Here is a 15156-nt window from a genome sequence, read left to right on the forward strand (position 1 = left end):
CAGCAGATTTTGCCAGGAAGAAGATATGAGGGGAAGAGAGGATGGACATGTTGTGCAGGCTTTAAGGTAAAAGTAAAATGTTTAGTTTCCTTAAAGCAATGCTCTCCATCCTTGCTACATTCTTTTGGTTATATTCCCTGGTAGGGTGTGTAGGACAGGGTAATACAGGTCAGAGATGTTGACCAATGCATGAAAAAATTTAAATCCAGCAGAGACAAATCTCTTAAGCTCACTAATTATATTTCGTCCATTTAATCCATGCAAAACCAAAGTGTAAAAACAAAATGTTGCATGGTTGTCCACCCATCTATCTAAGAGTTTTGTCATTAGTTTGAGGTAATAATCCTGGAAGTTACTTCTCCCAGACAAGAAGTAGAAATGAGATATAAACTGTTTTGTAAGTGTTAGAGGTTCTGGCAGGTGAATTTTGTCAGGTTTGGACAGAATCAGATGAGCAGTTTTCCCTTTTTCCAGTCTTTGTGCTAAGCTAAGTGGCTGCTAGTGGTAGCTTTATAGTCATATAGATTTTTTCATGTAACTTTCAGCAAAGAAAGAAAATAAGAATATTTCTTCAAATGTTGAACTATTCCTTTAAGATGTTAATCAGTGTGGTTTTGGCTCTGCTGAATCTGCTGTGTAAGTAGGTGCCAAAGGGTAAACAGGCTTTAAAGCCGTCACAGCAGGACACAGCTAAATCTTTTTAATTAGGCCTGAGGGGAAAAAATAAACACTGGGGAGGAGGCATTTATTTTGATACAAATATCAGGAGGAAAAGTAGATATGAATAAGTTTAGCACAGCCAAGGCCATGTGGACAAAGTGGATAAATATTATTGAGAATGTACCTTGTCCTCCTTCTCCTGTCTGATCTGTTCCAGGGGAGTGTGGATTAAAACAGGTCAGGGTGTGGAGGTCAGCCAAGGAACCTGAGGTCAAAAGTCAGAGGCAAGGGAGACCTCTGCATTCCAACTGACTGCTGCCCTCCACACACAGACACACACACACACATATATATATATGTGTGTGTATATGTGTGTACAGAGTTTACTAATGAATTGACACACAACGCAACACCAGAAACTCTGAGTTGATATGCAGTGGTATTTTCTAAAATGCACAACAAAGCCAAAGAAAGAAATACTACATGCACAGAATGATGAGACTCTACCGTGGCTACAAAATGTGCTGTGATTTTATCACTAATGTCTACTTGAGTGATGTGTTCTTGGATCTGTGTGGTCTGACTTTTAATGATGTAATATTTGTTCAGAAGCCTTCGCTGGGTTAGTTATCTGTTGTGACCATTTACTAAACACTTTGGAAAACTATGCATATGGACTTTTAGAAACCACGTTTGTGACGTGTCTCTCTGGCCAATTTGTGTTTCTGTGATTGTCTTATTGGTGTGTGTAGCAACACGTTACAGTACCTGTGCATGCAAGTCTATGGATTAAATGTGTAGCTAACACAACATCACAAGACTTAATAAATACTGTTTTGATATTTTCCATCAATAGTTTCTTCATTACTTTTTAACACAGTGTTAAATGTTTAATTAAGGATGTTTAAAGAGCTCTAGCTAGATAAAGGTATTGTTCTGTATGCGTTTGAATCATGAGAATACATCTAACCCAAGCTACCTCAGCTATAATGTTTTTTTCTCTTCTCTTTCCCAGAGCACTTCCACCATTCCTGAAAAAGAAAAAGCTGGTGAGTCTCTGCTGTTTTTTTTTCTCCCTCGTGTTTTCACTTTACTTACGGATCTTGACACTCAGAACATAAGCATTATGTTGCGTTGGTAGGAAAAGTGTGTGTCTGCCATCGATCTGGTCTGTGGCTGGTCTGGTGTCATGTGAAGAGATTCTGATTGATAGCCTTGTGCAGCGTTCACAACATGGGGCAAAAGAGGAGGGAGGGAGCGAGGCCTTTAGTGGAGGAGGACAGGCTCTGGCTCTATGAGACACTGGATGCGAGTGCAGATAAGATCCTAGACTCATCTACCAAACCATCAAGCCAGTCGCCTTTCAAAGATAAGAGCCAGACTGGATGTCGTGTCTGATGCTCAAACCCTTTGACCTGTATTTTATTCACCGTACCTTCTTCATAATTTTTTTGGTGATCAAAAACAGTATTTTGCAACTAAGAGTAAATATCTAAATTTAGGCCTACAATTATCATTCCTTATGACTTCCTCCTGATGAATAGCCCTCACAGTATTGACATGTTATGTCATCACTTTGCAATGCTTTCCATCATCCTCTTGGCGCACTTTACTATGAATCGATCTTAAGGAGAAACTCAATCTGTAGTGACTGCCCCCTCCATTCTGGCTCCGACCTCTCTGTCAGCAGTCTGCCGGTAATGCACAGTGTCATCAGGAAACTATGGATGGACAGACCTACTTTCAGACACCCAGCAGGGGAGCAGTGTTCATTAAACACCCCCCTGTGTCGTCAGTCCACTGGTAAACAATACCAGAGAGGTGGTTCGACATGGGGACGAGGCTTTCATATTGCACCCCGCTGTCTCAAAGCCCGCTGGGAGCCCTCACTCACTCTCGCTCTGTCTCTCCCTCTAATTACCGCCACTTGCTGAAACCCTTTCATGGGAAATGTGCAGAAGCTGTCGGTATATTTGTTCATGTGTGTGAGTGTATGTGCATACATGAGCACTACCTTTTGGCAAAAGGCCGACCACAAGCATTTTTTACAAGGAGGCTAAAGCTCGCAAAAATGGCCATTGCAAACTTCAAAAGGGTCAAATGTTCTTGGTCATTTTTCTTCATTTACATCAGTCTGACTTCCTGTAAGCAAGTTATGTAACCCTCATCTCTGGGTCTGTGTGATGGAACCCAGGACTCTGGAGGGGGGAGCTGGTATGATGGGAGTTGGCTGAGTTTTGGGGGACTTGATGGAACACAAAGCCCAGTGTTCATTGTGACACTTCAAAGCCCCCTCTGTATCTCCACCATTTTAGCCCCTGGGAATGACACATTTGTGACAGTGTTACATCACACACCATGCCCTAAAGGCTCCTGCTGCACCGCCATGAAAGCCAGCTCATTCATGGTTAATTTTACTATCTCTCTGACAACGGAAGCACACCAGTGAGCAACAAGAAGTTTCCACAGCCCATGCTCTGTAATGACACAGTTGATGACCTCCCCGCGGCGCCGGGTGCACCTTAGTGAGTGGTCAGTGTCACGGCTTTCATGTGCACAAAGGATGTGTCTACATGTAGCAGAGTAAAACTGACAACCTGTTGTTTAGAGGGGTTCTTTATGGAGCTCCTGTGACGCTGCACAGACCAGCCCGGACTTCACAGGCCTGCAGCATGCTAATGCACTGCAGTGACATAACTCATACCGTTCTACATACCATCTGAACGAGATAAGGACGGTCATGCACCAAGTTTGCATGACCGTCCTTATCATCATATGGGTATGGTCTAGGAGATGATGCATGTGATGTGGAGGAATGTGCATGTTATTGATATCAAACTCAAGAAGCACTAAAGGGGATGTAAAGAAAGCTCAAAAGAAATCTATTTAATTCTGCATGTCCTGTATTTATTTCATGTAATTGAGACAGATTCAAAAAACATTTATTAAATGATGATTGGTATTGGCCTCTGTGGTGAAACCATGGCTGTTCATGTTGAGTAAACAGGTGGACCGTAGAGAAATCAATTAGGCAAGAGTAGAAACTACAAAGACATCTTTCATTCTCCTTTAAAGACCACAGGGGGTGAACGTTTCATACCAAAAGAAACGGTTAAGTATCACTTTAAAGTTGGACAGGTTGTAAGTTCTTGTGGTTGTAGCTCTGCAATTTTAAAAGTTGTGCTTCTGTAACTGTGTAACTTTTTTTTCTCACGTGATACAACATAATATATTAATTCTTCAGTGTAGTGTCCCCTTAGTGGGCACCAGTACTGTGGTGTGTATGTAATTTGTGTTTTCCAAAAATGACAGACTCCAAATCAGTGAATGCTTATTTTCACAGGCAGCTTATTTATCTCTGTGACTCTCCATCCTCTCATCTGGGAAATTGGCAGGTTTACCTTGTGTTGTGAAGACAGGTTGATAAAGACTGATTAAGAGGTAAGAGAGCAAAGGAAGACAGGGATTCATATTTTGTGGAAATGCTCTTGTCTTGCCTTTGTGGTGGACAAAACACAGAGTTGACTTTTTATATGGCACTCGAATGTTCCACTTCTTTTTACCGTTGGTTAAGTTTCTTTGGCAGCACTTTCTAAACTATTCGCTGTTCAGTCTCATTATGGTTAGCAGTAATCCTTCAATTTCTCATTCATTTAGCCCTAAACAATTGACCCATTGGTTCCCCTCTACCCTTCTGACTGAGCAGGTGAAGGATGGGGTGGTTAATTGTTGGTAGGGTTGAGTATTCAGTAATACGAGCTTTCAGGCTGGATGAATGGGATGAAAGTAGCCATTGTAAAGTGTGTGTTTAACAGTGTCACCCTTCGATACTTTAGTACATTTGTGCCATGTGGGAGGTTAATTAACAGTGCATAACTTGTAAATGTCATTGACATCAACATCCAAGTCATAATCACAGCTGTGAACATTTTTTCTGAAAGCCTGTATATGCCTGCATTGGTGCTACATAAAATGTAAGCAGCTAGAAAAGCAAATAAAAATGTTATTGTTGAAAATAGTATTTACTCAGTACTCAACTTTAAAGGACATGCAACTGTCTTGAGCTGGCAAAGACGTAAACACTTACTTCTAATGCTACTTGACGTTTTGTCTGAGCGTACATCAGCTCAGTGACTGACGACCCTTGTTTGCCAAGTTTCAAATGTGATTACAAATCGTAAACTAATCTTGGCTGCACATGACACTGGTTTGCACAACGACAGGAGGTGATTGACATCAACAGATTGAATTTTAATCATGTATGCAAGAGAAGAATGTGACAGCTCTCGTTCTCTCTTTCTCTCTAAAGCTCTTGAGCTTGTCAACATCACATTTTAGAGATTCCTGGTTCTAAGAATGGTCAATGTTTTTTTTCCTTGATTGCAGCTGAGGTTAGAGGCACCATGCTGCGCCCTCCTGATCTAAATATAACCCAGTGGGAATATATAAACAGAACACAATGATGGGCATCCAACCAGCAGCAGGGTTGAGGCCTGACCTTTTACCTGGACTCTCAGCCTCATAGTCTGCAGAACTTGCCTCGGTTGTAGGTGGAGGAAAGGCAGACTGAGGAAAGAGGAAGTGGTTTAGCACCCTCAGTGGAGTCCTGTATGGGAGGGGAACATTAAGGAGTCTGTGGTTCCTGTGAATAACTTGTCTCATCATTTCTGTCTGTCTGGATCTCCCTGTTGTTTCCTTCTCTCTTTTATCCCTTGTTTCCTTTCTAGTCACCATTCTTCCCTTCTTGGAAACCCAGTGACAAACTCATACTGGTTACTGGTATTTAAAGTTGAATGCAGATGTGTTTTCATGCCCAACGTGAGTGTTCTCTCTGGGGATCCCAGTACTTATTGTCATATTATTACACACTTTGAAAAGTCCCCTCACTTTATCTGTTTGACCACTGCTCACTTAAAAAATAGACATAAATCTGTATACCTGATGCAAGTAGTTTCTTTTAAAGTCACATTTAGAGATTTGTGCTTAAACTGGTGAGAGAAATAATTCAACATTTTGGGAATACTTCGCGTAAATAGGAGGAAACAGCTTGCCTGCCTCTGTCAAAAGTAAAAAATGCCTACCAGCACTAGACTGCTGACTCTTTTTACTTTTGACAATTTGTCTTTGATAATTTGTCTTATTACCACATCTTGTTTAAGTCATACGCAAACAGACATGTAAAAATGATTCTGTGATGCTAGCCAGGTTAGCCTTTTTTCCAGGCTCTCAGTATTTATGCAAAACCAAGCTAAGTGCCTGCTGGCTCAAGCTATTTAACACAGAGACATGAGAGTGATATCAATCCTCTCGTCTAACTCTTGCCAAAAAAACAAACAAGATTATTTTCCAAAATGTTAAAGTATCCCTTTGATAAAATCAGAAATAGAGATGTAATTGTGTTGTGAGGAATATTTCATTATCATGGTAAACAACTAACAAAGTCCTTTCAGCACAGGTGGTGCCTGAGAATCTCTGTTCATCCACAGATCTTGTGATAAAGCTTTTCGGCTCTAACAGACATCTTCTCCAGTCCAGAAAATGGGCAAATTCCCACAGCAATTTTCACTTAATTCAGAGAATGTCACAGTGAACTCAGTTTGTATTCATACTGAATAACTTACTTTTCTCATTTGCGGCCCGTGCTACTTTCTCCTTGTTTATACCTTGCAGCAACATGCCCTTTGAGGACATTGCTCTTATTCGGAGAAGGTGCTTTGACAGATGTTATGAAGACCTTATAGCCTGGAGCCAAGTCAATAATAGCTCATGACTGATGTTTCTTTTTCTGTTCCCTGTTCCTGCCCTTTGATTGAGTTTGCCTTATCCCACTTTTTTGCCACCCCTTCATACACAGTACAGGAGTCGCTGTGTTTGTGCTGGGTCACATTCCTGGCCTCCCCCGTCAGTCTACACCAGTCTTAACACCTCCCCCCCAAACAGCCCCTCCTCTCCCCTCCCATTTGACACACTCTCTCCCCAGCTTCCTGTGTGGAGACTGGCACTGTACTGTAACATGTTGGAGGTCATGTCATTAATATATCACACTTCCAGCTCAGATGCAAATACATTTACAGGCACTATCTTAACTGTTCCCCTAGGAAGCAAATGATTTTACTTTCTTATGCTTGATGTCACAATAAGTGTCCCTCTTGTTACAAAAATAAATTTCCTAAGACTGGAAAAGTGTATTTTAGAAAAAAAAAAAAAAGCAAACGGACCGTAACGCAGATTTACACAAGTCAAAGTTCAGAAACCTCTTTGCTCCTTTGTGAGTTTTGAGTTATTTCTTCGGGAATCCCTCTCAATAGCTATAGTGCGCTGAACAGGAAACCAGTGCATGAAGGGGAATTTACAACAGGAAGTCAGCTTGCTGAACTCCGAGAGTTACAACAACAAAAGTCTCCACAATACCGAAAAAGGAATTGAGTCATTATTCTTACTTTAGGTTACTTTATTTTCCAGCAGATTGGTATGTGTTTCATCACAACTGTGCATGGAGATCAGGTATTGCTTTTTATATAAAATAGGCCATCATGCTTGATGAACTGGATGGTGAGAAATGGATGTAACTTGCGAGGTGCAGATTCATCCTCAATGGTCATTTCCGGGGATACATTGCTGGAGAGCTTTTAAGTCAAACATAATGCCTAATGTACAAGGAAAACTATAATGTGGGCAGTACACACAGTATATATAGAGGTTTTCTTCCAAGTGATTAGTTCCATCACAAGGGTATTATTTTGTTGTGTTCTCTCTAAATAAGAAAGAAGAATGTGTCAGGAGCTAACCAAGCAAACAAGGAGTGTTGGTCTGCACAGGTCCGTCCTTACTCTCGTAATTAGCACTTATCAGTAACCAGGGGGTTGTAAATCTCCCAGTGCTGATGGAGTGAGGATGCCCACACTGTCCCCTGGCTAATGAATCGGGCTCTGTCACTCCTTGGCAGGTTTATTCCCCTCGTCTGGGTGTCAGGGGGAGAGATCGTCTAGAATATGTAGGAGCCTGAGGTCTCAATTGTTTGGATAAACTATATATGGAATATTTCATGTTATGATATCTTGAAGTCTATGGTCTATGGTAATAATAATTTATTGCTCTTGAACCGGCACACACACGCACACACAGGGTTCAGGGTTTATCAGATAGTCAGAATCAAGTTATATGAAAGTAGGGCAGACAGTAAGGGTGAGGGAGTGAATGCTTGATAGCAGAATAAGACCTCAAGCAGCAGGTCACATCAAAGGGACTTGCACACAATTACAGTCACACTCGGGCACGCCTACGCATACATGCTTCAACATACCGACACATTTTTGGCTGTGCTGTAAAGAATAGAGTATAGTGCATTGTTTTTCACAGACATTTTGATGATAGACTCTCACATGCTGTTTATATACAGTGTTTGAAGTCCTCCCAGAAACACCCCCCGCCCTAATTTTTCACCTCCCCTGTCTCCATTTCTAGGTCAGTATGTTGGCAGGTAACCGTCTCTTGCCTCTGTTATGTGGAGTTAGATGTAGGTACACCCTCCTGGCACACTGTACCCTTATTAGACAGAGGGGGCACTTGGCAAGACTTTCCTATCTGAGGAATGAGAACGCCATTGTTTTCCCCTGTCCAACCCCTCTCCTCCACCCTTCAGGACATTTTCCATCATATCCAGGTTACAGTCTGTGTATCACCCCCTTATCGCAGGTATACCAGAAACAGAGCGAGAGAGTACTCTGATATGTTGTTGTGATACGAATAGTCACCCAGATGGTTTGTGTTTGTCTCGGAGTACGCACACACTCACAGGCATGCAAGAAAACTATAATTTGATTCAGATGTCATGTGAGCTAAACAGGTGTGTGAGAAAGGATAGTAAAATGTGATACTTTTATAGGATGTTTGTTTTCCTGTATCCCTTCCTAATTCTCATTTACAGCACTGTTAAAGAGGTCATTCCACAATTGCAGAAGCGCAGACTAAAGGGCTGTGAAAAAGCAAAGACGCGGGAATCCAGCCTTATCACTCTCAGCAAATCTTGGGAGACCATAAAGTCAATTGGCCGCGATGAGCACAATGCTATCAGCAGGCTGCAATAAGCCAATGGTGGGTACATTACCTTCACTTGCTGGAGCAATCAGCACAATTGGCTGACTTACTCAAGGGTGAGCTTAGTGTGGAATGTAATTGAAGGCAATCTGAACAGCACATGCTGCTCACATCTAAACGCACATATTAAATCATATTCTCAGGAAATTAGTTATTTGCCATGCACACACATCAGTCTAAAAGAAATACAAAACCACATTTTTAAATTCAGTAAATTTAAATGAGTTTTCTGTCTCCCAGGGGTCAGCTAACCTGACACGTCAGATGGTTTGTTGGATAAGGGCAGGCAAGTTCAAACACTTCCTGGCAGGTGATAGGACAGACCATCTGTCTATCACCATCTAACACAGGCTAACTTCAACCAATCAGATCAACGAACTGTACAATGTAGTTGAAACTCTTCTTGAAGCCAGTCGAGAGAAGCACGACAACATCTTTTCCACTGAGAGAAGCCTCCAGTGCTCTTATTTGCTCCTCTTTCAATGAAGAAATAGTCGCCAGTCTCCAGATATAACTCTTAAGGAGCTGCCATGGTTGTTTTGGAATGAACAATTTCCTCTGGCTGTCCTCACACCCGAAACCGCCCCGTAGCTTAACACTGATTGGTCCATTGTTCAGCCTCAAACACACAGATCCTGTAAAGATGGACTTTTGTGTGATGATAATCTCACGAATCCAACTGCCTCACAATGTTAGAGGGCTGTGGAACAAGCTGTAAATGCAATTTGACATATCATCAACTTCTAAAACTGACATAGCCAATATGTTAGTATATAGTTGTCTATTATCTCATCCAGCAGGCAACGAGCAGCATTAGCATTCATTTGTAGTCATGTTTCAAACTATACAATGAATGTAAGTCCAATATTCATTTTCCCTTTAGCTCTGACATGGTCTCCACCTACTCCTGAGAAAAATATTTGGCTTTTTGGCTGCTAAATGCTCTAACATGTTCACTAGCCAGTAGCTAACTTTGTGCTATTTGGTGCTGAACAGGTAGTGTTCATCAGTGCTCTTATGCTCAAACATTTGTTTTTGTTAAGCCTGCAGAAATTTTTTTTTTAAACGATATTACGTGATATTAAAAGTAATCTTATACCTGATTGCAAGATGCAGACTTGTTTTTAATTTTCAGATGTTATTAACTATCTTCTAAAAGGTCATGGTGTAACCCCCCCCCCCCAGCCCCCTCCATCACATGTAGATACTAATGTTAATATACCGCCATAAATTACAGCTACTCTGAGGTTGTTAGTAAGTAGCCGATGCCTAAGCTTCTTCAGACTCCAGAGAGTTGTGCTTGCTTAATTAAAGCTAAATCAGCGTTATCCGATCAACTCAACAGTCTAAGTAATGGATTCCATTGTGTTGTTTTTGTCCATCACAGTAGATTAAGTTTTGTTACATAAGGTTTACAGTACATGCATATTTCTCAATAGCTAATGGCATTTGTGTGTGTGTGTGCATGTGTTTTTCTACTGTTTCCAGTATACACCACCCTTGTCAGGACCATGAGTCCTCGTGGGGACCATAGCCTGGTCCTAATGAGGCAAAATGTCACTTTTGAGGCACTGGTTAAGGTTAGGGGTAAGGTGTGAAGGTTAGGATTAGGCTGTCAGTGCAATGTCCAAATATGGATAGCTGTGCAAACTGCACACACTGTGTGTGTGTGTGTGTGTGTGTGTGTGTGTGTGTGTGAGTGTGTGTGAGTGTGTGTGAGTGTGTGTGAGTGTGTGTGAGTGTGTGTGAGTGTGTGTGAGTGTGTGTGAGTGTGTGTGTGTGTGTGTGTGTGTACTCCAACCATAATGCATATACAGTAAAATCATGTCATGGGTTGGGCCATTTGCCACGGCTGAATGACTGAGGAAAGTGATTGTTGGCTGTGGGGAAAACCTGAGAGGTTTCTGTGGTGCAGGAGGAGCCGTTTCAAACCCCAGCATTTTTATCATGACCTCTCACTGTCCTTTTGGGAAATCCCTCAAAGTATTTTCCCAGTCAACCATTTCTGGGAACCTTTTAATTGTGCTGTAGGTTTGTCTTAATGACTCAAACATGATCCCGGACCACTTCATCATCTCACTTCCTGTCTTTTTCTTTCAATTGTGTGATGTCTTTAGCTGCTTGTGTACAAGGACAGGTGGATCTTTATAGCAAGCGGGCTGCCTCGGCAGTGGGTTATATAACTGGCACCAATGCTCTCTGCGTCTAGACAGGGAAGGGCAGGTGTAAACAGTGGATGAGATGTGGAGGATGACAGAGAATAGAGGAAAAAAAGATGTGAGATAAAAAAAAAGACAGAGAAGGAAAGATGCTGGTTGTGACTCTAAAGCACTCAGATATTCACAGAGTGCTGGAGCTTGTGTCAGAAAGCACTTACTCACATTTACACACATACAGCATATAGACACACACACACTGACAGAATAGAATATGAGAGCATTGCAGCACCGGCTGGATGTGTCCCAGCAGTTACCGCACTGATGCTTGCTGCAGCAGATGGGAGTGTACAGTCCGGACTGGAACAGAACAGAGTGGAAAAGAGAAGGGGGAGAAACCAGACCAGTACAGAGGATAGACCAGAGCCAGTTGGATGGAGAAACTAGTCAGATTATGATTGAGTGCTTGAACATAGATATTGTGCAAACTAGAAAATAAGGTAGTGGAAAGAGGCGGGATCGACAAGGCACAAAAGCACAATCGTCGACCTGATCAGGAGCAGGAACAGGTGTAGAGACAAGTCAGGAGCCTGACATAGATACAGTTCGCTGGATGCTAATCGGCATGTCTCGCTCCATGAGGCTGCTGCTGCTGCAGAGGTCCTTCAGTGACCACATCAGGTCCTCTACCTCCAAAGCCCTGAATAGGCTTAGCAAATCTGCTCGAGAGAGCCGACTAGAAGGTGAGTGAGGAAAAAAGTGACTGACATGGCAGGCGCATGTACGGTATGTGGGTATTTGTACGGTACATGTATGTTTGTTTTCTGTGTGCATATGTTTATATTTTGCTTGGTAACATACGGTTGTAATTTACTCCAAGCATGAAGTTACAGCTTCTTTAACACGTTGCAGAACAAGGATGGGAAAACTGCATTGTCATTGTCACTGAGAGAACAGAGGATACACTGCATAGCAAACAGATCAATGGACAGCATGTCATGGGTGTGTGGGGATGCTGCAGCTCAGAGAAATAGGCACAGACTAGTTTAATATTTCTTGGCCCATTTTTTGTCCAGGATAACTATTGTCAGGTTTTTGTTGTTATATTTAGATTTTTCTTATGCTTTATGTGACAGCAGGACTGCGTGTGTTGCGTCTTTGCAGGACTTTGAAGTAGCAGTGTTGGCATTTTCCCTCTTACCTGCCTCGGCCACAGTTGCTTGAAAACCACGCTGTGTCCATGTATAACTAATGAGCTGGTTCTATACACGCAGGACTGAGTGCATTAGAATAGAGTCCCCACTCCTTGGCTATCTTGCTTTTAAATAATGCAGATATTCCTCCATCATATAAGCCACAAAGAAAATGGAGGAATGTTGTCCGCCGATGGCCAATATCATCTACAAGTTCAGACCCCTTCAAAGTGTTTCCAAGAGAATCGTGATCATGTGTAAGGGTCACAATTGACGTGACATTTGGTTGCATCGTGTTGGAAATCTTGACACCTTCCAAGTTAGTACAGGTGCTTGTGTGCGTCTTTTCAAAGGCTGTTATACAAGTTTCCCACTGAATCCAGAGGTCAGTGCCCTGTGGCCTGACCTCTCCATTGAAGTAGAGAGCACCGGGTGATAAATATCCACCAACAAACATTGTACAGGAAGTTTCAGGCTGTTGCCACATAGCCCGCTGTCCCACATGAAAGAGGGAGGATTTGAAAAGTGGGTCAAAGAATTATGACAGGATCTGATTACAGCTCACCTGACATGACAATAATTTCTCTTCTTTTGATTTGCTGTCTTTCTGCAGGCAAAGTGCTGTGGCTTTGACAGCAAATGCATGTGTAATTAAACCATTATGTGTGAATTCAGTCATGTGTGTCCCGGGCCATAAAGTGCAGGAACGCATTGTCGTGTACCAAGAGAGCTGTAGATGTTCTCAGTTAGCGTGTTTGTATCCATATGCCATTAACCTCTAATGAAACTTAAGCTTTCTGTGTGCAAGTTGTCTTAAATTATGAATCATAATCAAGGCTGTATCACACACATATATCTATATATATTCATAATCATGTATATGTAAACACACACACATTTATATATAACTTGTAGACTTAGATATACAGTGGGGCAAAAAAGTATTTAGTCAGCCACCAATTGTGCATGTTCTCCCACTTAAAAAGATGAGAGAGGCCTGTAATTTTCATCATAGGTATACCTCAACTATGAGAGACAAAATGAGAAAAAAAAGAATTTATTTTCAAATGATGGTGGAAAATAAGTATTTGGTCAATAACAAAAGTTCATCTCAATACTTATATATCCTTTGTTGGCAATGACAGAGGTCAAACGTTTTCTGTAAGTCTTCACAAGGTTTTCACACACTGTTGCCATGTTGCCACCATTCCTCCATGCAGATCTCCTCTAGAGCAGTGATGTTTTGGGGCTGTCACTGGGCAACACGTACTTTCAACTCCCTCCAAAGATTTTCTATGGGGTTGAGATCTGGAGACTGGCTAGGCCACTCCAGGACCTTGAAATGCTTCTTACGAAGCCACTCCTTCGTTGCCCAGGCGGTGTGTTTGGGATCATTGTCATGCTGAAAGACCCAGCCACATTTCATCTTCAATGCCCTTGCTGATGGAAGGAGGTTTTCACTCAAAATCTCACGATACATGGCCCTATTCATTCTTTCCTTTACACGGATCAGTCGTCCTGGTCCCTTTGCAGAAAAACAGCCCCAAAGCATGATGTTTCCACCCCCATGCTTCACAGTAGGTATGGTGTTCTTTGGATGCAACTCAGCATTCTTTCTCCTCCAAACACGACAAGTTGAGTTTTTACCAAAAAGTTCTATTTTGGTTTCATCTGACCATATGACATTCTCCCAATCCTCTTCTGGATCATCCAAATGCTCTCTAGCAAACTTCAGACGGGCCTGGACATGTACTGGCTTAAGCAGGGGGACACGTCTGGCACTGCGGGATTTGAGTCCCTGGCAGCGTAGTGTGTTACTGATGGTAGCCTTTGTTACTTTGGTCCCAGCTCTCTGCAGGTCATTCACTAGGTCCCCCCGTGTGGTTCTGGGATTTTTGCTCACCGTTCTTGTGATCATTTTGACCCCATGGGGTGAGATCTTGTGTGGAGCCCCAGATCGAGGGAGATTATCAGTGGTCTTGTATGTCTTCCATTTTCTAATAATTGCTCCCACAGTTGATTTCTTCACACCAAGCTGCTTACCTATTGCAGATTCAGTCTTCCCAGCCTGGTGCAGGTCTACAATTTTGTTTCTGGTGTCCTTTGACAGCTCTTTGGTCTTGGCCATAGTGGAGTTTGGAGTGTGACTGTTTGAGGTTGTGGACAGGTGTCTTTTATACTGATAACGAGTTCAAACAAGTACCATTAATACAGGTAACGAGTGGAGGACAGAGGAGCCTCTTAAAGAAGAAGTTACAGGTCTGTGAGAGCCAGAAATCTTGCTTGTTTGTAGGTGACCAAATACTTATTTTACCGAGGAATTTATTTATTTGTTTATTTTGATTTATTCATTAAAAATCCTACAATGTGATTTCTTGGATTCTTTCCCCCCATTCTGTCTCTCATAGTTGATTTATACCTATGATGAAAATTACAGGCCTCTCTCATCTTTTTAAGTGGGAGAACTTGCACAATTGGTGGCTGACTAAATACTTTTTGCCCCACTGTATATGCTTTATGCCACCAATTGAAAATGACACGCTGTGAAAAACAATTCCAGACCTAACTGGCTTTTATGGTGGCTAAGTGATCTTGAACTGCCTCAGGAAAATCAACTAGCACTTCATATTTATTTACTACAGCACATATAGATGACACTGTGGCATGTGATTCTTGATGACGCATGTGCATTAGCTAATAACACTCAGGGCATGCTCTAAAGGACTGCGTATCAGTTCTGTGCAGCATCACGCATCTTGAAACACAATACCCTTGTTGACATTTCCCACCCTTGTCATCCATATGATCACATCACATATTTAAGCATGTTTACAGCTTAAGGGGAAAACATTCTCCTCAGAACACTGAGTTTGTCCACTGACAAAAGCCAGCTGTCACTCACTGTCTTTGTGCACACTGTCCATTGGAGACGTCATCAAAGATCATCGCCCCATCAGGCTTTTATGTCAGAAGCCCCCTTAAATCAACTAACTTTTTCAAGACAGAGCTTCTTTAAGCAGCAAAGGTGTGTGAATGGAACTTTTAAGAGG

At 42.0% G+C, this 15156-nt stretch overlaps 1 protein-coding gene across 2 annotated transcripts in view; it reads left to right on the top strand.

Moving 5' to 3' along the window:
* The window catches only part of dlc1 (DLC1 Rho GTPase activating protein), a 79153-nt gene that overhangs the window by 20541 nt on the left and 43456 nt on the right, over positions 1-15156 (top strand). For both annotated transcript variants that reach the window (XM_070855293.1, XM_070855286.1), the window contains exon 5: positions 1676-1709. In XM_070855293.1, coding sequence (XP_070711394.1) covers positions 1676-1709 — 34 coding nt within the window. The remainder of the gene's footprint in view (positions 1-1675; positions 1710-15156) is intronic.

This window comes from Pempheris klunzingeri, chromosome 3, assembly GCF_042242105.1.
Source record: "Pempheris klunzingeri isolate RE-2024b chromosome 3, fPemKlu1.hap1, whole genome shotgun sequence".
Classification (NCBI taxonomy): domain Eukaryota; kingdom Metazoa; phylum Chordata; class Actinopteri; order Acropomatiformes; family Pempheridae; genus Pempheris; species Pempheris klunzingeri.